Consider the following 27,392-nt stretch of genomic DNA (forward strand, 5'->3'; position numbering starts at 1 on the left):
ATTCCAGCTGTGCTCTCTTCTGTTCCTGCAGTTTGTAGGTGAGTCCCAAATATTACCGTAAAAGTGCCTGTAAACATTTATTCTTATTAAGCTTTTATAGATATTTTGTCTTTAAGGCTCTGTTTTCTTATTTGTAGTTGCATGGAGTCTATTGTATTAATTATGGATTTTCATTGCAGTATTTTTTGGAATGTTAACAGTAACATGGAACATTTCATGTGGTTTCATACAGGGCTAACTGTGCACTGTGCAACGCACACCCCTCTGCCTTTGATTCAAAAGGTAAATGTAGCAGATCATGTTGTACAAAGAGCCCTTGTAAGATCTTTATTGCAGAAAGGCCAGTAATATTCAGAGTTGAGGTTTCGGTAATCTTCAGTGTGTTTCTAAAGCAAGTATGAAAATAAGGTCCTTTTTTATGACTTTTAAGATGCAGTTGAGGAACATGAACTGTACCTACAAAGATGTATGTAGTCTTCAGAAATATGAACCCAGGGTTGTTGTACAGGTAGACATGGAAACCAGAGACATGGAAATTAAATTCTTGTAGCCTGGATGAAACTGGATGGAACTTAATGTGTCATTTAGTGCCTAAATAAAAACACCCAAATTTCAGAGGCAATCAAAAATTCCGCTGGAATCCTTTGCAAGCTGTGAAGTAGGCCATTTTTATTTAGATCATCTTTAAAATGTTAGTTCTGAATTTTTTATGGTTATTGTTTGGATAATGTGTACCAAATACATTCCTTCGGGTTCTCTGGAAATAAGTTTATTATTTTGAAGGAAAGCTTGAAGGAAAGACTTTTCTGAATCATGTTTTAATTTTTATGTTTCATCAGGGTAGCATATGTCCATATTCACTTACTGAGCCACTGCATGCTGTTTCTTATAAATCTCTTTCTCTGTCCAAGTAAGCACCTCTGGAGTGTGCCACAGCTCTCCTGTGGCCTGTGTCTTGGAACTGCTTTTCCATAGGAACAAGAATGAGGATGGCGGGGTAAATAGTTAGTGTAATCCTGGGTCTTGGCTTGGTACGGAGTTGGGCCACGATGAGTTGGACATAGGCTTTGGACAGGAGACTTAGAAGTGCTTCCAAGCCTAGTAGCATATTTGTAGCCAGGATATACCCTGCTTTTCCTCTCTAAAATGCAGCGTTTTCAGAGGGTGGGTCCATTTTCTTTCTTTCTTTGTAAAGCTACTTGTACGTGTTGCTATTTCACAGTACGCTGATGGGGCCAGAGACTTGTATTCAGAAGTTGTGACTCTGAAGGTGGGTAAAATCTACCTTTAGCCTAAACCTTACTGAACTCACTAGTGTTTGGTAACAACAGAAAATCTGTCTCTCTCTTGCAAATTCCTGTTCACTTTTGCTCAAAGAGAAAAAGGTTTCCTTTCATTTCTGTCTATGAAACAGGACATTTTCTGCATTTATTTTAGGTGTTTACAGGTTTCTACATTGATCCCAAAATCGATGTTGTGTAGACTGTAATCTTTTTGACTCACAGTTAAGATTAAAATGTACCCATTTTTGGCACTGTTGAATCACTAGAAGCCATCAGTTACTCATTTGGGGAACTAACATGCGTTTAACTACGTGACTAGGGACTGTCCTGGAGACAATGACGGCTCATGTGAAAGGGGGAGGGCAGTGAGGAAGGATTGCAAAAGATAATGTGGTTGGTGGGTGGTTCAACTCCAGGGTGAGCAGTAAGGAAAAGGAGGATGCCACCAGTCAGCATGGTGTATGGATTTAGGCGCTCGCCTGCCGTGTATTGATTTTGATGAGTGCTTTGAGAGGCCCGCTGCAGAGTATAAATTATCCTGGGATTTGTGCTATAATTTCTGTGTGCTCAGACGTGGAAAATCATTTGAGGCCAAATTTAACCGTTGTATTTTAAACCAGAGGTGATTCATATAAATAAATGAACTAAATCCCTTTAGTAATTGTAGTATTCTGAAATTATATGTAGATAACCTTCATGTAGCCAAATGAAACTTGATTTATTTCCAACGCCTAATGATTAGTTCTGATTCTATTTTTCAATAATAGTTACTGATGGAAATAAACCCCTCCTTTCTTTAGGTGACGTGAGGTTAGGAAATACCATTCTTTTCTGATGAGCTAAGGAAAGATACATAAGAACTACTGATAATCTTCTATTTTATTTAAATTTAAATTTAATTTCAATTTCAATTACTGTACATCAGATATAATTCATGCAACAGTCAGGTTTCTGAAAGGCCTCTCATTTGGCAAAGCCCTTTATATCATTTAGAAACAGGGCAACATGAGAGAGCATTACAGGAAGTTTGCTTCATGACTTCCAGACAAGCAAGTCATCTAGAGTGACTAAGGGAAAATCACGCTTTACGTCCAGTTCATGTGTTACGTCTTCCCCAGCCTCACACAGGCAGCACAGTCTGGTTTGGTTGATAGATGCATTTTTTAATAATTAAAATGCCTTGGTTGCAGAACTTATTTATCTGTGCTGCATGAACTCATGTTGCAGTTGCCCTGAGCTTGTTTTACAAGCTTTTTATAGTTTTTTTTCACACGCTGCAGTGGGGCTCAGGAGAAAATGGCACGTTTGTTCCCCGTTTGCTCCCGTTCCTTAGGCTGTACATGAAAGGGGCCAAAAGTCTCCTCCCTGATCTGTAGTAGGGAGAAATTGTTTAATACTAAACAGTCTGATAAACAAATAGGAATCAAGTAAGCAAGAAAAAGAGAGCTGAGAGTGTGAAACAAGTGTGTTTTAGGAGAAGGGGGTGTTATCAGAAGAGGCCGGGGCTGCAAAAGAGCAGGCACAGGCTCCCAGGGTGTGGAGGAAGGGCTGCTATGTGTGGATGGGAAGGACGAAATGGGGAAAACACGAGGAGGAGGGTGGGACAGCAGGTGCCTGGACGCGAATGGGGCGAGAGGAACCGAGAGGCGCCGGTGTGTTGAGCAAGACGGGAGGCGGTGAGGGGAACGGGCGAGCCCTGCCGGGGCCGGGGCCGGCACAGGGCTGATTGGACGCAAGCGGTGCTCGTCAGGAAGCTCGCCTATGGCCGGCGGCGGGGGCCGCGGTTCCCATGGAGACGAGCCCGCCCCCCCCTCCGCTGCCGGTGCCGCGGCCTGCAGCTCGCAGCGGGAGGACGCGCAGGTTGGTGCCGCCACCGGGCCGCTCCGCGGGCGCCATCAGAAGGTCCAGCGGCCGCACAGCATCCCGTTGTGCCGCGGCTTGGCCTTCAGAGCCCCGGACGCGGCACCTCTGCATCTTGCGGCCTTTTCTCCCCCCGGAGACCCTTCGTGCTGCTGGGTGCCCTCCGTGTGCTGCCTCCCGGCCCCGCACGTTATCTCGTGCTGCCACGCGCTCCTCTCCGCTGCCTTCCTCTGCGGGACTTGGCAGCCTGCTGCCATCTGCGCGTCTGCCTCAGAGCGTCCGGCCCTCCGCGGGTCTTCTCACCCGGGATCTGCGTCCCGGCTGTTCCCCTGGCAGCGTTAACTTTTGCTCCCACTCAGTTGCGTCTTTCTCTCCCTCTCGGCGCTCAAGCTGTACAAACCTCTGGGCTTACAGGATGCCTGATCCCTGGCTTGCCAGTAGCATCCCCTTCCTCCATTCATGTGGCTGTCCCTTCCTGTCATCCCTTCATGGCATGTTGCCCTCTCTTCATATGCCCGGACACTCTCTAGATTATGTACCCATTTCTCAGTCCCAGGGGCAATTTCTTCCCACCATACCTTGTCTTTTACTTATGCAGTCCCATATGCCTCCGACTGTTCTGTCTGTCCTGCATAATGGCAGAGCCTGGCATCAGGTTATCGTGTACCCCGCAGCATAGCCCACTTCATACTTTGCCAGAGGTGCGTCCCTGCTCAGTACCTGACAGGTTTCTCTCGTTTGTTATTGGTCCTTATCCTATCCCCCAGCTTCTGCCGTATTTTATCTGTCCTGATCAGATTGTATAATGCAGAATGTATATCTGCTGTTTTGTATGACTAACCTTACTTGTAATGTAAATAGCAAACCAGCTACTAGCAGTAAAGGAAGAGACAGCACACAAGTGACGCTAACTTGTGTCACCAATTGTCATAGTTTTTTTCTTGGAACTGTGTTGACGTGATTTCCTTTATTTCCTTCTCTTTTTTTTTTTTTTTTTTTTTTTTGCAACAATGCTGCAGCACAACTACTTCATGGTGTGGCTGTGGCCTATCCTAGCTGCTTGTTGCGTCATGACTTTTGGCAGTGATAGCTAAGTGGTTGGACTTGATGATCTTAAGGGTCTTTTCCAACCTTAACAATTCTATGACTTGCAGCACAGAGTGAGGCAACTGTGCTAGTACTCAAGGGTGGCCTGCGTTCTGTCTGTTTCTGCTTCATCAAGGAAAACAGTTGTGGCTAGAGATGCTTATCTGATACTGGCTGTGTGGCATTTTCTTTCTCATCCTCTTTTCTGCAGTTTTGAAAGGAAGAGAAGCAATACTCGTTTATTAGCTCTGCTGTTATGCATGTCTTATTCTTGGTACAATAAGGGTATGTTATAAGGATAGCAAGGAAGAGAGAAGCAAGTACAGCTTCTTTATACTTTGAAGAAAATCTTGAAGCTTTACACGTCTTTGACAAATAGGGGTTGTCTGAAGGTTCTCAAGTACTATGCTGAAATGTTTTTCAGCATCACCTTGTTCTCCTTATTTGGTTGAAAAGTGACCAGCTCAAACATGGCATCTAACATCTTGTTGTTGAAGTAGCATTTTAGTAGTAACGATTGAGAAATCTCTGAATCAGGTATGCCAACCACATTCAATTGTGTGTGATTTACAGCCAAGCCATAATTTTCCTTTGGTAAAGAGGCTGACACAAGTCTCATTAGGCCCTTAGGTGGGGGAACAGGAGTACCTGTCAGTCACCTCTTTCTGGATATGCTTGAAGTGGTTGGATTGTAATGGATATCTTTGCTCTTTAGGTTGTATGGGCAAGCTGTGCTTGTTGTAAGATGTTGGCTCTTACTTATATCTATGTTGTTTCCTAAGTCTTCTTTTAATGTCATCATATATAGGTTTACTGCTCTTCTTTTGACTGTAAGACATCCAGGTAATTGGTATAATTTATATTTAAAATTACACTGTTATTTCCATTATGGTCCTTATTAAAACTAACTTGCAATTATCAATACTGCTGCTGTCAAAGGCACAATGCTCCCTTCTCCCCTATTAAATTGCATTTCTAAGAAACACAGCTCTCTGTGATGGACAGCAATATAATAAAATTACAGGAAGATCATTCGTTCATATTTTTATATGAAATTAATGATTCCTATGTTATATGTAACCCAAACTCACTTCAGGATACCACTTTCAATTTACCAGTCCCATTAATTTAGGTAAGATATATGGAGATAGGGAGGAAGGTTGATTTTTTAATAGGAAACTGTGTGCCTTTTAATTTTAAGATAATTGTAGAGAGAGATTGTAAAAGAAGTATCATTTTTCTTAACCACCTCTTTCCAATAAAGATTGTGATTTCAGTTTTATGATTTCAGGGAAGTAATAGGCTGGAGCTGTGATCTTGTTTTTGATTCCTTTCACAAAGGTCTTGTCTAATAATATATTGCTAATTTTAGCTCATGAAGCATGCGTCAGGTTTTTAAAAGGCACTTACAAATGTATTTTGATACCTTAATGGGTATAGACTGAACACAGTTTCTTTCAGTGCCTTGAGTCCACAAAGCATCTCATAGGCATTTTCTATCTTTAATGTATTTATGATTCGGGTGGAGCAGGGAAGGAAGTTGGATTTAGTTAATATTTTTAACTGTGGTAGCCATCAGATGCATTTGGAGCAACAGTAGCTGAAAGGAAGATATGGAAAGAACAAATCTTTCATGTTGCATGTTATAGGCAGGGAGGCAGTACTGTTCATGAATACCCATGACAGTGACTTTTTTCAAAAAAAGCTATTTTCCTTACCCAAATGAAGAAGATACTACTCATATTATTTTCTACATGGTAGCACTATTTGAAGATTGCCAACAAGAAGCAGAATATTAAGAGAAAACATAAATTTTAATTGCCTTAGGGATGACTGTGAAATCTAGGCCAGCAGAATTGAGAGGCCACCAGATCATTGTGTCCTCTAGCAGTGTCTGTTACTCAGGCTACTTACCTGGGAAGAGCAAGCTTGAGATTTTTTATACTTGCCATGTCCAACGATCAGAGAGTCATTTTTTGATTCTGTAGAATTAGAGTTGTATAGTTGTGAAGAAAAATGTTGCTTTAAATTGTGACATTCTTTAGCATAGATATATTGCATCATGTTTGCTGATCTGGAAATCTCTTTTTCATTTAAAGAGATTAAAGAGCCACCATTTGAAAGGCATGCTTGCCTGATTTGTTCTCTCCATCCCTGTGCTTATCCAGATGGGATTATCTGTAACTGCTGACACAGAATAATACTGTACAGAGAGAAGCTGTATTGACTCCAGGTATTTGGGAAAATCTCTAGAGAGATCTGAACAGAAAATACCATCTCTTTTTTTTCTTCTTTCTTTTTTTAAGCAACTATGGTGCTTAGAAATAATGTTTTTTCTTCTACAGAGTTTATAATTTAATATGAGGCAAATATGGAGAATAAACAATAGGAAGAGATAAGAATGAGGAAGTGAAACAGGTAAAGGGTTTTACCAGTAAAAGCAGAAGGTCTATGTTGTTTATTTTCTTTTTAGTTTTAAAGATACGGTTAATATGTTACTGAAATACAGCTATTTCCTCATATCTGTTGGCCTTTCTGAAAAGTAACTTCAAGGTGGATTTAACTGTGGGCAGAACAGTAACTTTGTAGTCCCTTGAGTAATTGTGGGAGGGGAAGACAAATGGGACAACAGCAGTTAATATTGTTGATATAAGAGAAGGCTGGGCTGTGACATGACTTGTTATGAATGTCTTCAAGAAAAGAGAAATATGCATGCAGTTTACAGTGAGTAAATCTTTTTATGCCTGTGTTTTCAATATGTGTAAAGAAAGAAATTTTCTCACCCCAAAATTTAGTGGCATTTCTTAACTAATTTGTAAAGTCTTATCCCTGGACAATGCAGGACTACAAATAAAAGTAAATTCTGCTTCTAGAAGTGGCCAATGCGTGATGGTACAGCAAACTTCACAATTTGAATATGAATTCACTGAGGGAGCTGACGGAGGAGCTGGCCAAGCCACTCTCCATCATTTATCAGCAGTCCTAGTGAACAGGGGAGGTCCCAGATGACTGGAGGTTAACAAATGTGACACCCATGTCCAAGAAGGGCCAGAAGGAGAATCCGGGGACCTACAGGCCTGTCAGCCTAATCCTCAGTGCTGGGGAAGGTTATGGAGCGATACATCTTGAGTGAGCTCACCAGGCAAGTGCAGGACAACCAGGGGATCAGGCCCAGCCAGCATGGCTTCATGAAAGGCAGGTCCTGCCTGAACAACCTGATCTCCTTCTGTGACCAGGTGACCCACCTGGTGGGTGAGGGAAAGGCTGTGGATGTTGTCTGCCTGGACTTTAGCAAAGCCTTTGACACTGTCTCCCACAGCATCCTCCTAGAGGAGCTGGCGGCTCATGGCTTGGACAGGTGTACCCTTTGCAGGGTAAAAAACTGGCTGCCTGGCCGAGCCCAGAGAGCTGTGGTGAACGGAGCTAAATCCAGCTGGTGGCTGGTCACGAGCAGGGTTCCCCAGGGCTCAGTGTTGGGGCCAGTCTTGTTCAATATCTTTATTAATGATCTGGATGAGGGGATCGAGTGCAGTCTCAGTAAGTTTGCAGATGACACCAAATTGGGCAGGAGTGTCGATCTGCTTGAGGGTAGGAGGGCTCTGCAGAGGGACCTGGACAGGCTGGATCGATGGGTCAAGGCCAGTTGTGTGAGGTTCAACAAGGCCAAGTGCCAGGTCCTGCCCTTGGGTCACACCAACCCCAGGCAACGCTGCAGGCCTGGGGCAGAGGGGCTGGGAAGTGCCCGGGGGAGAAGGCCTTGGGGGTGCTGGCTGACAGCCGGCTGGGCATGAGCCAGCAGTGCCCAGGTGGCCAAGGAGGCCACCAGCCCCCGGGCTTGTGTCAGCACTGGTGTGGCCAGCAGGAGCAGGGCAGGGATGGGGCCCCTGTGCTCAGCACTGGGGAGGCCCCACCTCGAATGCTGGGCTCAGGTTTGGTCCCTTCAGGACAAGAAGGCCCCTGAGGTGCTGGAGTGTGTCCAGAGTAGGGCAGCGGGGCTGGGGCAGGGTCTGGAGCACAAGTGTGCTGGGGGGCGGCTGAGGGGGCTGGGGGTGTTTAGCCTGGAGAAGAGGGGGCTGAGGAGAGCCCTTCTCGCTCTCTGCAACTGCCTGAAAGGGGCTGTGGTGAGGTGGGGGTTGGTCTCTTCTCCCAAGTTACAAGCAATACGATGAGCAGAAATGGCCTCAAGTTGCATTAGGGGAGGTTTCATTGGTTCATGATTATGATTCATAATATCCATGAGATTGGGTATTAGGGAAAATGTCTTTACAGAAGGAGTGATCAAGCACTGGAACAGGCTGCCCAGGGAGGTGAGGGAGTCACCATCCCAGGGGGTGTTCAAAAAACATGTAGACGTGGCATTTTGGGACATGGTTTAGGAGGCCTGGGGGTTTTGGACTGATGGTTGGACTTGATTATCTTAAAGGTCTTTTCCAACCTATAATGATTCTATGCTTCTAGAACTGTCTTACATCAGCTCCTGTTTCAGATTTATAGTAGTGTTACAGAGGGAGAAGGAACTGGATCTCCTTCAGTGGAAAGAAAAAGGAGGGAAGGAGCTACAATCTTGCTAGTTCCCATGTTGAAAGAATGCAAGATGTCAAAAAGCAACTCCCAAGACATGCATGAAAAACTTAGAAAATTGAAAGAAGATTTTTTTTACAACCTAAGAATTTTAGAAGTGAGAGAAAGAGAACACCATGATGTCACAGTGACTTACCAGAAAAGATCTGAAAATGCTGAACAGGCAGAGATTCATGGTCTTAGAGTACAATTGGGTAAAGTGGCGCAAATGCTTGTTAAGGAAAGAAGAAGAAGTAGGTGCAAACTTCATTATCACTATCGACAACACACCAAAGAACATAAATTAGGGCTGGAATGGTTCTGCAGGTGACATATGACTTCCTTAGAATAGTATGCAGGAAAAGAGAAATTTAGCTTCTCTAAGGCATATTAGGATTGGAAGAAAGCAGTAACATCATTCCTACAGTAGAGAGCACTTTGAGCATGGAGATACTATTATCTGTTCTGACAGAGGAACACCTAGAACATGGACAGAGTGAGGACTAACAGAAGTGACTTGGGCTATCTTTAAACCTCCTATATCTTGGTTTCCACAGTGACTTGTCTGATTTCTGGCAACTTGTTAGAGAAAGGATAGCATTAAGTGAAAGTGAGGATGCTCTTAAACATACAGTGTGTCCCTACATAATTTACAAGGGTGTATGTCGTGGAGGTGATATTGCTGGGTGGAGATGGTATGATTATGAGGGAAACATAGCATGGGGAGCAGAAAAGGATTTGTTGGAAGGAAATGCTTTTTCCTTGGGTGCTGAAACATTTCTGGGAAATGAGATGAATCTGAAAGTATTGATGTGCCTCCTGTGTATTATATCAAGACACACTTGTCTTCTGTGTACGTGAGGAGACAAATGGTAATGTTATCAACCATTGTCAGTAATATTACTTCAGGTTACTAGACGTCAATTGCTATATTGTGCTGTGGATTCAACACAAATGGTTCAGCCTTTCAACTATTTTAAGCCATTGCAAGCTAATCTTATGATAGGCGTCGGGTTTGTGCACCCTTAAACACATTTTGTCCCACCTTCTGATAGGTCTCTGTGAAGGAAAGAAGTCTGTTGGGGTATATCCAGTCACAGGACCAAGATTTATGACTAATACAACCAATTAAAAGGTGAAGATAGCTAAAGCAATGCACTAGTTTAGTTTGGCTATTCTCATTAATTTTTATTATTCTGTATAAACTTCTAAACCTTGCAGGAGTGGGAGAATAAATGCTTATGTCCTGAGATCTGTCTGCACATTGTTCTTGTTCAATGTAACTACTGTCTTCAGATGCAATGGTATATTTGGGATTATTCTCTGTTTAAAATGGTAACAGCTATAAAGTGTTCTGGGTCAAACTGCATTTATAATGTAGAGATGGCTGGGTAAATTTTAAGTAACTTTTTTGAGTTGTTAGAAGTGACCTGGACATGGATCTGGAATTCCTCAAAGGTCACTAATTGATTGATGCTACTGTGATTCTGGAGCGTATGGAAATTCATTTAAAGCCAGTTCAGGAAATTTATATGGAGCATATGCTTTGGGAATGGAAGGAGGAGTTTGAGTCTCTTACGCCCATCATTGCCTCTTTGCCAGGCTGAGCTGGATGCTGATCACTGAGCAGTACGGCAATTACTCTTCTGATCTGCCTAGCCCTGGAGAGTTGTGGGATGAACAAGGGAGGTATAAAAGTGCCTGTCTAGACTACACTCTGATGACACTTCTTTTAGACTTTATTTATTTGCGTGAGTGTTGGCTACAAGATTCAGATTAATTCAGGTGAAGTGTTAATTTAAAAGCAAGATCTAGCAGGCTGTGAAAGTGAATATGCATTTAGCTGTTTGTGACTATCCAGTTCTAGTTTGCAGTTCTGTCTGTGTGGTTATTATATAATCAACCTTATCTAACCAAATGCAGTGGTCATTCAGCTACATAAAATAACTAACATAGAACTGAAAGTAATCAGAAGGTTGCAGAACTGCATGTCAAGCCAGGTCTGTTTGGCTGTGTAACAGGCTGCACCAAGCCTGTTGAGTCTTGCAGGGATGAATCCAAAGCTTGAAAAGGTTTTGTGTATCATTAGAGAACCAAGTGGTCATGGTAGCAATACGAGCTCTTTGAATTTGTTTGAAATGCTGGCCTTACTGGTATTCTTCCACAGTATCTCAGATAAACTTTTTTTTTGTTGATAGCAAATAAAAATACTGGGGGAAGAGAGGAAAAGATATGGAGCCGCTTCTATTTTTAAATGAATCCAACAGCTCAGATTTCTGCTGGGTAACCCTTGTTTTGCAATGTCTTCTCATGTATCAATTTTTTGGGTGGAGGAGTAAATGTTATACTTAAGCGGAAGTCTTGCACTAGTTTTCAGCAGACCCTCGATACTCCAAATCCAACTAACTTTTGAAGTATAGTTTTGAGAAGTGGCATATACTGGTTTCAACTGGTTTCAAATTAAAAAATTTTATGTTGACTTTCTTTAGGAAAGTATAGCATCTTGTATTTATAGCTAGGTGTCAACAAATTTTACATATGTATGCCTCATTAGGTCACCAGAGACGCTTTTTAATGCAAATTTGTTTTATTTTTGTTTATAGCTCTAGGAACAGTCACACAGATCATCAGCATGAGGAGTATGTGAACCTGGAATATCACATGGAGAGAAAAATCCAGGAACTGGAAGGAGAGCTTGCTTGTCAGAAACAGGTATAACAATATGGAGAAACAGTGTTGTGTTGCTGCGGTGCCATCTAGCAATCATTTTTTCAAGTTTGTTTGCTTAGGTTTTCATATTAGAATGTTCTGGTTTAACATTGCTGTAGTTGTATAAGCCTTTATTTTTTGCCTTTTTTTGCTTAAATTGACAAGATTTGTAATGACAGTTTAGAAAATTGTGCACTACTTGTGTAGTAGCTGTTGTTTTGCTTGTCTGGCAGCTGCCCCTTGTAAGGAACTGCTAAGAGTGTGTTTAGTAATCTGAGATTGTGTAAGATTACTTTATGTAGACAGCACACTGCTAAATTTGTTAACCTTGAAACTGTAGGAGAGGTCAGCATCTAGAAAGCAGAAGCAGCTTAGGCAAGGAGGGTAAATGTATGTTGTTTATCATAGTCCTAATTACAAGGCCTCTTCTTCCCCTTTCTGCCTCTTATATTGCTATCATTTCATCATAAAAGGATGATCTTGCTAATAGTGAAATTTGACCTTCAACTGTGATACCTGAGGGGAGCATTATACCACCTCTCTATATATTACAAACTTTAAAGAACAACAAAACCTTCCTTCTTTGTTTTTGTATAAAAATGCTTTGATATTAAAATGACTTTTAATTATTTACATATAAATATGTTTAATAATTGGAACTGCAATGGTTAATTTTTGGCCTGTCAACCAAACCAATATATAATATAACTGGAGGTGGTAAAAGACATCGTTAGGCAATTACACCCTGCACCCAACACCCTCCAATCCACATCTCGCTGCGCTCCATACAGTAGTCTTGCTAAAATATCCCACCTTCATCCAGGAGGCTTTCATCCACGGGCTTCCCAAAGACAGTTTATGAACCTACCCAGAGGAGTATGAGTGCTTCTCACTTGAACATTACTTGATAACTGGCTTGATTTAGAAGTTATCCTTGTGTGTTATGTGGTTAAACTCTAATGATAAAGCTGATTAACTGCTGTTCCACAAGCGTAAGGGCACATCATCTAATACACGCTATTTCTCTTAACTTTTTTTTTCTCCCCCAGTGCAGTATCTCCATTGTTCGTGTCTTGCATGCTTGCCACTGGGTCTCTTTGCAGTTGCCCCCCTTAACCTAACACATGATATTGCATCAGTTAGCCAAAATCCCTTGTGACCTACCTCATCTTCTTGTTTTCAAGTTTCAATCGCTATTTATCAATTGAACTCCTGGAAGTAGTATCTCATAAACACTTTTTAAAATACTTTATCAGTCTAGGTGCCTGAATGGCTGCTCACTGCAACAGTTTAATTTCTGGAAAATCCATGGTTTCCTTAAGAACAGTTTTTCATACTCTTATGAGCTGTTGTGAAGAATGAGTTTGACACTTTTTCATTGGTGTCTTCACTGGTATCTTTAATTTCCATGCTCTGAATAAGTTGCAGTGTTACTTTGGAGGAATTTCACACCAGGATGACCATTCTGTAGTTCTATTCTTACTTGGGATTGAAATTTAAAGTCCTCTAACAACAGATTTTTGTTATCCCAAGTATAACAAACACTATTACTGTTTTGATTATTTTCCTTTAAATTAAAAAGCAACAACTATACATGGGGGGTGGTGGGGGGAAGGTGGTAGGGAAGAGGTCTTTCTCAAAGTTTCCTATCTGGCAGCAGCCCTCTTGTCACTTTATCTCCAGGGTGGAAAACATGGTAGTGTTTTTCATATAACTTTTTAGTAAGGCACTTTTAGGGTCATGATCAACGGGGCAGAGTCCGGCTGGAGGCCTGTGCCTAGCGGTGCTCCCCAGGGGGCTGTGCTGGGGCCAGTCCTGCTCAACGTATCCATCAGCGACCTGGGCGAAGGGACAGAGCGTCCCCTCAGCGAGTTCGCTGACGGCACCGAGCTGGGAGGGGTGGCTGACACAGCAGAGGCTGTGCTGGCGTCCAGCGAGAGCTGGGCAGGCTGGAGAGCTGGGCCCGGGGGAGCCTCGGGGAATTCAACAGGAGCCAGTGCCAGGTCCTGCCCCTGGGGAGGAACAACCAACCCCCCGCACCAGCACAGGCCGGGGGGGACCTGCTGGAGAGCGGCTCTGCTGAGAGGCCCTGGGGGTGCTGGGGGGCAGCGAGGTGACCCTGAGCCAGCACCGGGCCCTTGGGGCCAAGGGGGCCAGCGGTGCCCTGGGGGGCATGGAAAGGCGTGTGGCCAGCAGGGCGAGTGGGGTTCTCCTCCCCCTCTGCTCTGCCCCAGTGAGGCCACATCTGGGGTGCTGTGTCCAATTTTGGGCCCCCCAGTTTAAGAAGGAGAGGGAACTGCTGGAGAGAGTCCAGCGGAGAGCTATGAAGGTGATGAGGGGACTGGAGCATCTCCCTGATGAGGAAAGGCTGAGAGACCTGGGTGTATTCAGCCTGGAGAAGAGAAGACTGAGGGGGGATCTCATCAATGCTTATAAATATCTAAAGGGTGAGTGTCAGCCCATCAGGGACTAGGCTCTTCTCAATAGTGCCCAACGCCAGGCCAAGGGGCAATGGGCACAAATTGGAACACAGGAATTTTCACTGAAATATGAGAAATAACCCCTTCCCTGAGCGGGTGCCAGAGCAGGGGCACAGGCTGCCCAGGGAGGCTGTGGGGTCCCTTCCCTGGAGACATTCACTCCCCGCCTGGACGCGGCCCTGTGCCCCTGCTCTGGGGGTGCCTGCTCCAGCAGGGGTGGGATGGGGTGAGCTCCAGAGGGCCCTTCCAACCCCCACCATTCTGTGATCCTGTGTTTTTCTGTGATTCTGTGAAGGCTATATTTTCTTAGCTTTTTAGTAGTTCTGCAAGTGTTCACTTTAAAAGCCTCTTGACTGCAGCCAATGCTTTCCCTTGTAATAGCAGTGAATAGTCTTGGTTAACTTAAAAAGCTTAGACTAGTGATTACAAGTCTAAGCTTTTGTGATGTACCTTTAAAATCTTTTTTCATCTGGTTTGTTAGCGACCACTTTTGTGCTTTCATACTCTGTCATCGTTCTGCAAAAACAGGGAAACAGTTAAATGTTTATCACCATTACTTCCATATATATTTGTTTGTGTGTATGTGTGTGTATAAGAAGGTGGATGTCTGAACTGCTTGTAGGAGATTGTACATAATTATATCCCTTTATTCATGTGCTTATAATACAAGTTGAACTTCTGTTAATATTCCTTACTTTATATTTAAAATTTTACTTCAAATTTTGGCAAAAAAGGCTGAAATAAATTAATTTGGTTTCTTTTTGTACAGCTCAAGACTGTTCGGTCCCATTTGCTAAGTAAAGTGTCCAGTTTAAAAAAAAAAAACAAAAACAAAAAAAAAAACTCACAACACCTGAAACAAAAAAAACCCACAACTTTTAGCACTGGGGAGGTATAGCACTTTTCTGCTCCTCTAAAAGTTAAAAGAAAGTTCAGACGTTTCCATAATGGATAGTGGTTGAAGTATTACAAACGCTTAAATGTCTGTAAAGGAATTGAACTTTAATGTCTGTAAGGTGGTTTTTTTGTTTTGGTTTTTTGTTGGTTTTGTTTTTTTTTTAAATAAGCTTTTGGTTTTTCCCCCCTATGGTTATGGAATCTGATCTTATTTTGCAAAGGATGCTGTTTGGCTGATGTGTTTCTTTAAATTGCCGTTTGCTTTAAAAGTCCTGTTAAGGGACCTACCCTAGGCCAGATGATAGAGTCATAGAATTATAAAATGATTTAGGTTGGAAAAGACCGTCAAGTTCAACCGTTAATCCAGCACTGCCAAGTCTACTAGTAAACCATGTCTTCAAGCACCACATCTGCACATCTTTTAATTACCTCCAGGGATGGTGACTTCTCACCTCCTCTTCTCCAGACTAAACACCCCCCAGCTCCCTCAGCCGCCCCCCAGCACACTTGTGCTCCAGACCCTGCCCCAGCCCCGCTGCCCTTCTCTGGACACGCTCCAGCCCCTCAAGGGCCTTCTTGTCCTGAAGGGACCAAACCTGAGCCCAGCATTCGAGGTGGGGCCTCCCCAGTGCCGAGCACAGGGGCCCCATCCCTGCCCTGCTCCTGCTGGCCACACCAGGGCTGACACAAGCCCAGGGGCTGGTGGCCTCCTTAGCCCCCTGGGCACTGCTGGCTCATGCCCAGCCGGCTGTCAGCCAGCACCCCCAAGGCCTTCTCCCCCGGGCACTTTCCAGCCCCTCTGCCCCGGGCCTGCAGCGTTGCCTGGGGTTGGTGTGACCCAAGGGCAGGACCTGGCACTTGGCCTTGTTGAACCTCATACAATTGGTCTTGACCCATCGATCCAGCCTGTCCAGGTCCCTCTGCAGAGCCTTCCTACCCTCGAGCAGATCGACACTCCTGCCCAATTTGGTGTCATCTGCAAACCCCTTGTCCCTTGGAGTATCATTGATCATTCTTCATATCAATCAGGTCATTGGTAAAGATATTACAGAACTGGCCCAAAAACTGAGCCCTGGGGAATACCACTCATGACCAGCCGCCAACTGCATTTAGCTTCCTTCACCACAACTCTCTGGGCTCGGCCATCCAGCCAGTTTTTTACCCAGCAGAGAGTACACCCATCCAAGGCATGAGCAGCCAGTTCCAGGAGAATGCTGTGGGAGACAGTGTCAAAGGCTTTGCTAAAGTCCAGGCAGACAACATCCACAGCCTTTCGCTCATCCACCAGGCAGGTCAACTTGTCATAGGAGGAGATCAGGTTGTTCAGGCAGGACCTGCCTTTCATGAAGCCATGCTGGCTGGGTCTGATCGCCTGGCTGTCCTGTACGTGCCGCGTGATGGCACTCCAGATGAACCACTCCATAACCTACCCCAGTACCGAGGTCAGGCTGACAGGCCTGTAGTTCCCTGCATCATCCTTCTGGCCCTTCTTGTAGATGGGTGTCACATTTGTTAACCTCCAGTCATCTGGGACCTCCCCTGTTCACCAGGACTGCTGATAAATGGAGAGTGGCTTGGCCAGCTCCTCCTCCAGCTCCCTCAGTACGTTTCGGTGGATCCCATCCAGCCTCATAGACTTGTGTCTAAGTGGTATAGGGTGTCACTAGCCATTTTCTCTTGAATTATGGGGACTTTGTTCTGTTCCCCATCCCTGTCTTCCAGCACAGGGGACTGGGTACCTAGAGAACAACTGGTCTTAAAATTAAAGACTGAGGCAAAGAAGGCATTAAGTACCTCGGCCTTTTCCTCATCCTTTGTCACTATGTTTCTCCCCACATCCAATAAAGGATGGAGATTCTCCTTAGCCCTCCTTTTGTTGCTAATGTATCTGTAGAAATATTTTTATTGTAATCTACCACAGTAGCCAGATTAAGTTCTAATTGGGCTTTGGCCCTTCCAATTTTCTCCCTGCATAACCTCATGACATTGTTGTAGTTCTTCTGAGTTGCCTCCCCCTTCTTCCAAAAGTCATAAACTCTCCTTTTTTTCCTGATATCCAGCCAAAGCTCTGCTAAGCCAGCCTTGGCTTCTTCCGTGCCAGCTTATCTTTCAGCTCATGGGGATGGCCTGCTCCTGCACCTTGAAGTTTTCCTTCTTGAAGAACGTCCAGCCTTCCTGGACTCCATTGCCCTCAGGATGGCTTCCCAAGGGACTCTGTCAACCAGGCTCCTAAACAGGCCAAAATCTGCCCTCTGGAAGTCCAAAGTAGCTGTTCTGCTGAGCCCCATCCTTACCTCTCCAAGAATCAAAAATTATCATTTTGGGATTGCTGTGCCCAAGACAGACTCCAACCACCACATCACCACGGCCCTTCTCTGTTCGCAAGCAACATGTCCAGCAGGGTGCCTTCCTGAGTTGGCTCATTCACCATCTTCATCAGGAAGGTCTCTTCCACACACTCCAGGAACCTCCTAGACTATTTCCTCTCTGCTGCATTGTGTTTCCAGCAGAAACCTGGTAAGTTGAAGTCCCCACGAGAACAAGAGCTAGCAATTGTGAGACTTATTCCAGCTGCTTGTAGAATATTTTGTCTGTCTCTTCATCCTGCCTGGGTAGTCAACAACAGAATCCCACCATGATATGTGCCTTGCTGGTCTTCCCCCTGATTCTTACCCATAAGCACTCAACCCTATTGTCACCTGGTTTCATGCAGCACATTCTGATTCTCATTAGAGCAGAGAAAGATTATGCAATGATTAAACTCCTTGGACAGTGTCTAAAAAAGCCTGTGACAGTACAGTGTTCCCATCAGTACCATTGTACTGGTGTTACCTATCTGTTGCTCCCCTTGTAGGAGCTGCTAGCCAAATTTGATGCAGAAATGAAAAAGAGAGATTGTGAGTTTCAAAAGCAGACAATTGAAATGGGTAACTTAGTTCTGTCCCACAAAGTTAAGGTAACTGATTTTTAAGCCGTTACCCTTTACTCACAGAATGAATACGTTTATTACAATCTCAGGTCATTCCTGTGTGAAACGCATAAAAAGATGACTCCGTTTCCTCCACCTATGTATTGAACTAATTGTTTCCAGGATAGCAAGAAGCAAAGGTATTTGTGGTATGCATCTTAATTTCATTCAAAGTGACTGTTTTTTTCCTACACAACCAAAACCTATATATAGGCCTTTGAAAGGCCTGTCTCATCCTTCTAAGGCTAGTGGTGAGGAATTTACTCTTCCAAAATCTGTATTCTCTGCATGTGTAGTCTTCGCTAATCGTCATCCAACTTTACTTGGATGGTTCTCTGGTGCCTGTGTTCACTTGCTTCACTGGCGATTTAACTGATAGCTTAATAACTCAACAAACGAAGCTGTATAGGTAGAGGGGGAAAAAACCCTCACATTACACCAACTGATAGCATTGGGAAAAGCAGACAAGCTTTCAGAAAGAGGGCTTGTACGCTTAAAAGATTGCCAGCTTTTTCCAGCTGTGTTGATTTCTGTCTAATAAAATTAATTACTTCTGCCTACAAACCTTACCTTGCCAAAAGCTTATGAGGGTAGCAAAATGTTGCCTGGCCATTAGTGGTATCAAGGGATTCCTGCATCTCGAATGTTGACACAGCTGGAGTTTAGTTTCTGGTTTTGTTTTCTTGACTTGTCTTGAGCCTTCTTCAAAGGACAGTGCTGTAGTAATGGACCTAAAACCACTTTGTCTTATTGCAGTCTTGACTATAAAGATTGCATGACTAAGTGCTACTGACTCAGTATGAGCAAAGGAACTGCAACTGCATGTGTGCTTATTACATGTAAATTTGCACACATTGCTTACTCTGTGATACGCAATGTAACTCTGATAGTACTTCAGAAGAAACATTTAATATTTGCAATTTTCAGACTTGAGTGCTTGATTAGATAGCTCTAATACTGTGTCAGCTTGCAGCTGCATCTGCATGTTATGCCTCTCTGAGTCTCTTGTGCTAGATGCTATTATATGTTTTTCTTTCTTTACAAAATGGATTGTCTATATTGAGTTATGTATTTTTATATGTATATATACTTATATATGTATATATATTATTTACACCTGAATTGGTGGTGGAAGTGTTAAGCCAGGGAAGGAGAGTTCATCTGCAGTCATTTCCCCCATGTGAGGCCAGCTGCAGGGGAAGCCAAGAAGCCACTGAATAAAAAACTGTGTAAAAGGAACTTTAGGCAGAGGTAGGAAGGGGTAGTATGGAGGATTAATGTTAATGTAGGTAATAGGTGTAGGAAGAGGATACAAAATGGATATTTAGCAGTAATACAGGAGTAGAAATCTAAATAACAGCAGAGGTTGTAGCTTATAGGGAAGGGGTTTGAAAGTGCTTTGTTGATCTGATGCTTACACCATGCAAAATATTGCTTACAAATTAAAAAACAAACAAACAAAAGAACCAACCCAAAAAAAACCCCATGCCACAACTTTCTGCACTGTTTTGTTTCTGGACATGATGCTAATACTTCAACTGTACAACAGCTCTGGACCTCTTAAAAATTAGGTTATATCAGGCTCTCATTAGAATTCTTAAGTCTTATTCTCCTCCTTTGTAAGGTGAAGCTGCAGACGAGAGAACTGGAGGCCCTCAGAGAGACTGGAATGCAAACACCAGAATCACTGCAAACAACAGAAGTGTTTGATTTGAGACTGGAGGAAGAAAAGCAGTTCAGCAATTTTGTTGCTATGTAAGATGCTTGGTATTGTACAATTTTGATTATGATCAAAATAAACTGCTTTTCACAGACTCTGCAACTCCACAACACTTTCAACTTACTCTTCTTCACATACTCTTATTTTACCAATAGCTTAGAATGGTGTACACGAATTAATTGATCTAGTAATACATATTACAGCAGAAAGGGGTAACCCTTTGTATGAAATATTTGCTAAGTTGCATGGATTCTAGTTGATTCTGCTACATTATTTCTGGATGTAATCTGTCTCACTTTAAAAATAAAATTTCATCTTAGAAGTTTTAGTGGTTCAATGGTACCTTCTACTTTTACTGCAAAAAGGAGTACCTCTTCCAAGCAGTAAATATAATGAAAAAACTTAGTTCGTCCTACTTCTAGTGTGTGCAGCTAGTCTTGGTGTCTCATATTTCACATGCTTGATTTGAATCCAGTAAGTCCAGTTGGGTCCAGTCACAACTTTATACTTTCTCAAGCAGCCACAGAGAGACTGTGAATATAGTGACAGAAGTTACCTCGCGCAAACCAGAGTATTACTGGGGGTTTTGTCTTTTATGTTTTACTCATCACTAGTTCAAACTTAAGAAATAAGACTTCCTTGTAGTTCAATTTCAGTTCTCCTGTCTTGCTTTAATCCTTTATATCCAAAATTTTTGATATATTTTGAAAATTTATATGCAGGTCACTTTCAGAGGGTAAGGACATTATACAGCAATTACTTGCATGTCTCCTTTTTTATTTACTGTTAGATCTGAGTTTTCTATAGCTGCTATTTGGTGGTCTTTTCTCCTAACAACTCACTTCTGTCTTATTTTAAACCTGGTGTCTATTTTTGTGTGAGTGCATGGTCAGGAAATTAATCTGTGAATGAAAACTGAATATTCAAGGAAGCATTTTCGCTCCGTGAATTCCTACAGTCTCTTATTTGGGCCACCTGATCATAGCTGTCTTTCAGTTGTTCAATTACTGTGAAGAATATTTTCAGTACGATAAAAGAGTATGTTGAATGAAGTAGTTCACCTGTTAAAATAGCTTCTCTTTGAGTCGTCTTAAAAAAAACCCCACAATTTTTAGGATCATCCTTATCCCATAATTAGGTGAAATACTGTTGTTCTTTGTGCTAATCACAAACTTAAAGTTCTGTGATAAATTGGAGTTAAACTCTCTGTAGTGGTATAAGAATGATTCAGCGCTGGTCCTCAGTCCCAACTAAACAGGCATTCTTAGTTTGGAAAAACAACTGCAAAAGACCTCCGTGCAACCTGTTCCGCTGACAAGCAGATATTGATTTCTGTTTCCACTGCTTCTGACAATGATTCTTTGAATTTGATCAAACCAAATTGTTAAGCAAAGTAAATCAACAGTACTGAAAAATAATGTGCTTGCATTGCTTGAAACCTTCCTTTTTTCTCTCCGCATCTTCTAGGCATGAAGAACTAGCTCATGCTGCCAAGGAAGAGGATGGAATGCCAGCTTCAGCGAAAGAGGCCCAAGTCAAACAATTTAAAAAGTTGAAGCAGCAGATTAGAGAACTGCAGATGAGGCATAAAAGTCTGGAAATTGAGCTATGCAGAAGAGAATGGAGTCACAGTGCTTGTTTAAGAGAAAAAGATGCTCTTATTAAAATGTGAGTGACTTGATTTATCTTTTCGTAAGCTGTGGTGAAAGAAATTCAGAACATCATACTTACCAGTTTTGTGCCCAACATATTTATGTGAAAATCTCACAGTAATTCATGGCTAAACACCTGGAGTATTGTGTCCAGTTCTGGTCCCCATAATTGAAAAAAGACACAGACAGACTGGAGAGGGCCACAAAGATGATCAAAGGGCTGGAGATCCTACCCTGTGAAGAAAGACTGAAGGAGTTGGGTCTTTTCTCCCTGGAGAAGGCTCAGGTGGACCTCATTATGGTTTTCTAGTACCTAGAGGGCAGCTACAGAGAGGATGGAGACACTCTCTTCACAAGGAGCCATGGGTACAAGGTGCACTGGGAAAGGTTTCATCTCAGTGTAAAAAAGATTATTTTTTTTTTACAGTGAGAAAAATCAATCGCTGGAACAACTGCCTCAGGGACATGGTAGAGTCCTCATCACTAGAGGTTTTCAAGACATAATTGGACAACTATAGAATTGCTTAGGTGGCCTGCGTTTTGTGTGTCTGGAAATGCATGGCTTACAGTACACATTTGGCTCATGAAAGCCCTCTGAGATTCTGACTAAAGAAAAACAAGTCCTTGAACAGTTTTAAATCAAAGATTGCATCACATGTTTTATTAATTGTCTTAAGCAAGTATATATTAACATGAGGGGGGGGTTGTTCTTGTATGTAGACTTAAAGAAGAAATTGTAGCACTAAAAAGAGGCCAAGATTCTCATCTGACTGAGATTTCTAAGGAGTCTGCCTCTAAAGAATTCCAAATTCAGTCAATGCATGGACAGGAAGATAAGTCAGGGGCACAGGTGGCCAAATCCCAGAAAGATGCAGAATGATAGAGAAGACTAAGACTTTGTCTGAGGTGACATTTACAATCAGTCTTAAGAGTGCCCTGAAGTCTCGACAGCTTTGTGTTTTAAAAGCTCAGCCATATAACAACTGAACCTCTCTTGAAAGCCCTTAAATTCTCAATAGGAGGTTTGCCTCATTTTGTGCACCCCCTATCTCTTCTCTTTCCATAGTATGTTTTCAATGTATGTATATGCAGCAGCCTTTGAGCTTAGGAATTTTACCATGACAATCCAACAACTTTAATTTCTAGCACTTTTTAATCTCATTTCTGTTATTAGCAAATGGGAAACACACTGTGGATGGTATTGCTGAGAGCAGTATTGGTGCTGAAGGGCAGTTTATGCCGCTTGAGCTGAGGTGACCTCCAAAGCTGATTCTAAATACCCATACAGATGGATCCTAGGAGACTGCTGAGCTCCAAGCAATTAAAATGACTCTGTCCAGGAAGATACTTAGAGTGGAATGGAATGAAATACATAATTTGGAAAATAAAATAAGAAAAAAGATGAGGACAGCAAACAAGACTGAGATTTAAAAAAACAAATCAAAACAAAACAAAATATCCTCTGTATTTATCCTGCTGAAATCAACAGCTTTACTCCGTGTATCATAGGTATAAACAACAACTGTCTCTAGCAGCTGAGCGAGAATGGATTCTGGAACAGAGTAAAATGCAGTCGGAACTGAACTGGCAGCAGCTCTGTGAGAATGCTGAAAGCAATCAGTATCAGAAATCAGAAAATCTAACACAAAGCCGGTCTTCAGCAAGAGAGCAGGTGAGAATTTCAAATTAACGTTCAGGAACCATCTGTTGCATAGAGAGCTATAGAATTTTTCCATCGTGGTGTTTCTTTGGGGAGGCATGACTTCAGTGTTCTTTCAGAAATCTGTAAAACATTAATTCTGTACTGTGCACAGCAGTTCATCAAATATATTTGATCAGAGACCAGATTCGTTTTCATGGGCAATCTCTAATAGCGGCCTTTTCTCCCTTGTAATGAAGTCAAGTCAGCCTGAGAGATGCCACTGCTTTTCTCTTGGCATCGTAGCAGAAGAAGAAAGATCCTGCTTAGTTACAGCAGCCCCAGACCAAAAAGAGTTTCAGATCACAATACAGCTTGAATTTTATCAAGGGAACAATATTAGTCCTGGAAAACTCAGAGTATTTTTGTATGGAAAGAAAAATCCTATTTTGTGAAGTGTACAAGCTTCTGTTTCTGAAAAAATAAATACAAATTTACTGTTTAGGGACTATTACACGATGGGCTAGCAATAATTCTCAATGACCAGTTGCCTAGTAAACTCTGTACTCTAGTACAGAGGAGACACTTTTTTATGAAGTTTAGAATGCAGGATTTACTCTGGTGTTTTATTTTACCATTGTCTTCCCAAAATGATTCATAGACATCAATAGGTGTAGCACAGGAACACATCTGAGAGGTGAATCAGCGTTGTCCATTTCACATACAGAAGATGAGACAATGAAGCCAAATTATTTTTCTGTGAAGGTGTTTTTTTGACAGAGCCAAAGGGATATGCTTTAAGTCCCTGTCCTGTGATGTAAAAATATCTTTTTCTTTTATTTCCTTCTTTTCTTTTCTTTTCTTTTGTTTTTTTAAATCTCTACACCCTTTGTCCTTGAGATACCAACATCCTCTGCTTTCCCTCCCTCCCCTCCCTCCTAGGTTGAAGATGATCTACAGAAAACAGACCAGAGGTTGCATGAAGTGAAGTCTGTTCTTTCTGCTTTGACTGCTGGAAGAGAACAACAAGTCGTACAAACATCTAATCAGGGTATTTTACCTGAAGGGGAGAAACAGGTTAGACAACACTTGATATCTTGACTTGGATGAATTAATTCTGAGATGACAACTTTATGGGCTTTGTTTCCACTGGACTTCTTGTAAGCAGTTCATCTGTTTCATATGTTTAATTCAAAATATAGACATATCTAGCCTGGAATACACATAGATTGGGTGTCACAGGCTTCATTATGGCTCTGATCCGTAACTCACTGACAAAAGGAGCAAGCTGGGTGTAGAAACTTGGTCCAAAGCAGGGCCATATGCTGTACCATCATGTCACATCAGAATGGGAAGAGTTAATTTCTGGAATGTTCCTGAGGCTCTGTGTTAGTTGCAATCAAGGGTAGATTTTAAAGCTATAAAGTTAAAATTTGAAGGCAGTGCTTCAAAAATACCAATTTGCCAGCTGCTTAAGATAATGACTTTTGTTTTGAGATCACAGACTAGTTTTTCTTTCATTGCTACTTATTAAAATACATATATTAAAAAAGCCATTCAAAATTGCAGACGTAATGCTGGTTTGAAGCGATGCTGGAGGATAGTGCATTATGAGTAGAAAATCGTCTTCTGAAAAAGAATGAAAGAGTGTGCTGCAGTGCACCCTACTGGGCAGCAGCAAGTGCTCAACAGTGAGCAGTTAAGAGTATTATCAGAGCTTACTGACAAGGAAAAGCAGTGTTAAGCAAGCCTAGAGGTTTCTGAATGCAGAAAGTGTTGTATTTAGAAAGGTACTTCCTGAAAACAATTTTTACAATAAATTAGGCAGAAGTTAGACTGCTAGCAAAAACTTGTGGAGCAAGTTGGTTTTCCAGTTTCATTTCAAACTGGACTGATTTGCAAATTGATCATTCAAATACCAAGAGAATCAGGGTTCGGGAGTGGGTCTTCTTTTACTGTTCACATTCACTGTTGTCTTCTGCTGTAACTGACTGTTACTGTCGTTGGCAAGACTTTGTTTTCATTGTCACGCTTTTCTTTCTGAGGTTAACATACTCTGTGTCTATTTTGCACTTTTGGCCTGTAGGATAAACAGTACCCATCTCAGCAAAACCTTTTTTGCTCTGCGGTATGTGAAGGCCCACTGTTAAAAAACAAATAACAAAAAATATATATTATTCTGGACCAGGACCTTTTATCTTAGTTTTTCTGTACAAAATGAATTGTAAATAAACAAGGGGGGAAAGCGATAAATAGTTTAAAGTTTATAACCTTTGTGTCAATGAGTCTTCTTAAAGAAGTATGTTGGCTAGCCTATGGGTCAGACAACTGAGGCAAGATTAATGTTTAAATACACCCTAGTGCAGTAACTTCAGCATTCAGGTCCTTTCTTCATGTTGGCCTGAGACCCCATGAAGGTGCTAGAAGTATTGCAGTAGTCATTCTTGGCCCTTAATTAAGCAACAGAGGTGTGAAATGCACCAGCCTGGAAAATCTTGCTTGTCGCTGATTTTGAGTATGACTTAGGTCATGTCTGCCTAACTGGAGCATGCTAATAATGCCATACAAGTGCACAGATAAGAAAAGGTTGCTTACAGTAATTCTGGATGATTATGTGGTCTTCTGTCTAGACCCTTTTCCATTAGCAAAAATCTGGAACAGTTGTGTTTCTGATTCAAACTGTGATGGTTCACGTGTATGTTGCAGGTTGAGAGGAAGGTCTGGCCCCCAGAATTCAGAACGCACCTGGGTGATGTACTGGTACCTACTGGTGCCTTTCCCTTCATGCCTTTTCAATCTCCCTTACCCCTCCCCTAACCTTAACAGTCTTGGAGAGATTGTACAAACACAATAGAGATGATCCTCATCTTCTGCATACCCTGTACTGTTAGGGCAGAAAGAGCCACAGGAGAAAGAGGCTGTAGGACAGCAGTTGCCTTTACGACAGGGAAACTTAATTTGAAGGCCATTAACATTCCAGATCACATGTTCAGATCACACTCACAGAACAGACTTATGACTGGGGAAATAAGGGGATGGAAGGAAGTGGGGAACGACGGAGAAGACAGAAAAGGTGTAGTGTTTGAGGCTGTGCAAGGCATAAATGTTGAGACTGAGGTATTTTGCTGACACATGCTCGACGTGCAGAGCCTCGTGGACTGCCTTTCCCTCTCAAGAGGCGGAACTGCTGCTTTGCAACAATATAAGGTTAGGGTTGAATACACAGCAACATTTTTGGGGCTCACAAACATTAATTTGCGGCATTCGATCCAAATATTCCAAACACATTAGACAGCATTTTTCTTTTCAAAAACATCTGGTCTGGACAGTCTGCAAATTAGGATTCATTTAGTGGCCGTAGGAGTGTATATTCCACAACTGCAGGGCTTTCTAATACTTCTGTACCAAGTAGTGTCTGCATTTCTTAAATGACTGATGACAAATGTTTCCATCCGAAGCTAGAGAGGATTTACAGGGTAGGATCTAAATTCTGCCTTCTCTGTTTGGATGAAACCACAGTTATAATACACCACTATCAGTCTAATGTAACTTCTTTAAAAATATTGGCAGTCACACGTTCAATGAAGAAACAGCAGAAGTAAATAATGTCGGGACCCTAATATCCTGATCATTATATCCCATTGGTCCTACTATAGAATTTTTTCCTGAAGATTGTACTGGAATTTCAAGTCACCAGGAAATGTGTTTTCCATTCAATGTCTGTGTGTTTGGGTTTTTGTGTCACATCTGTTTTTCCTTTTTCTTCCCTCCCCCAAAGTTGCAAATGTGGAAATTGAGGAGGCATGTGAGAGGAAGCATTTCCATATTTGTCCTTTTTGCTGTGTTTTTACTAAACATATGTTGCTGACTATCGTCACAAATTGGATTCTAGAGCTAGCAACCTTTGGTGGAACAGAGTAAAGCCGTTCTTAAAGTTTATCATCTAGAACATTTCACATTCTTGTCCTGATTAGGCCATCACTTTATTCATACAGGACTAGAAACATTCATAGAATCACAGAATGGTTTGGGTTGAAGGGACCTTTAGAGGTCTCTAGTCCAACCCCCCTGCCATGAGCAGGGACATCTTCAACCAGATCAGGTTGCTCAGAGCCCCATCCAGCCTGACCCTGAATGTTTCCAGGGACGGGGCATCGACCACCTCTCTGGGCAACTTGGGCCAGGGTTTCACCACCCTCATCATAAAAAATTTCTTCCTTATATCAGTCTAAATCTGCCTCTTTTAGTTGAAAACCATTACCCCTTGTCCTATCGCAACAGGTCCTGCCAAAAAGTTTGACCCTGTCTTTCTTGTAGGCCTCCTTTAAACACTGAAAGGTCACAGTAAGGTCTCCCGACAGACTCCTCTTCTCCAGGCTGAACAATTCCAACTCTCTCAGCCTGTCCTCACCGCAGAGGTGCCCCAGCCCTTGGATCATTTTTGTGGCCTCCTCTGGACCCGCTCCAACAGGTCCATGTTTTCCTGTGTCTAGCTTTCCAAACTAGATCTCTGAGATAATCTTCAAGGCCGTGTGCAG

The 27,392-nt window shown here is 42.4% G+C and overlaps 1 protein-coding gene across 1 annotated transcript in view; it reads left to right on the plus strand.

Annotated features, from left to right (window-relative positions):
- Nucleotides 1-27,392, plus strand: part of CCDC57 (coiled-coil domain containing 57) — a 57,211-nt gene that overhangs the window by 5,615 nt on the left and 24,204 nt on the right. The window contains exons 3-7 of the mRNA XM_075111679.1: nucleotides 11,393-11,501; nucleotides 19,468-19,598; nucleotides 21,031-21,231; nucleotides 22,725-22,887; nucleotides 23,797-23,931. Of these exons, the coding sequence (XP_074967780.1) occupies nucleotides 11,393-11,501; nucleotides 19,468-19,598; nucleotides 21,031-21,231; nucleotides 22,725-22,887; nucleotides 23,797-23,931 (739 nt within the window). The remainder of the gene's footprint in view (nucleotides 1-11,392; nucleotides 11,502-19,467; nucleotides 19,599-21,030; nucleotides 21,232-22,724; nucleotides 22,888-23,796; nucleotides 23,932-27,392) is intronic.

The sequence above is a fragment of the Phalacrocorax aristotelis genome, chromosome 16, assembly GCF_949628215.1.
Source record: "Phalacrocorax aristotelis chromosome 16, bGulAri2.1, whole genome shotgun sequence".
NCBI lineage: Eukaryota > Metazoa > Chordata > Aves > Suliformes > Phalacrocoracidae > Phalacrocorax > Phalacrocorax aristotelis.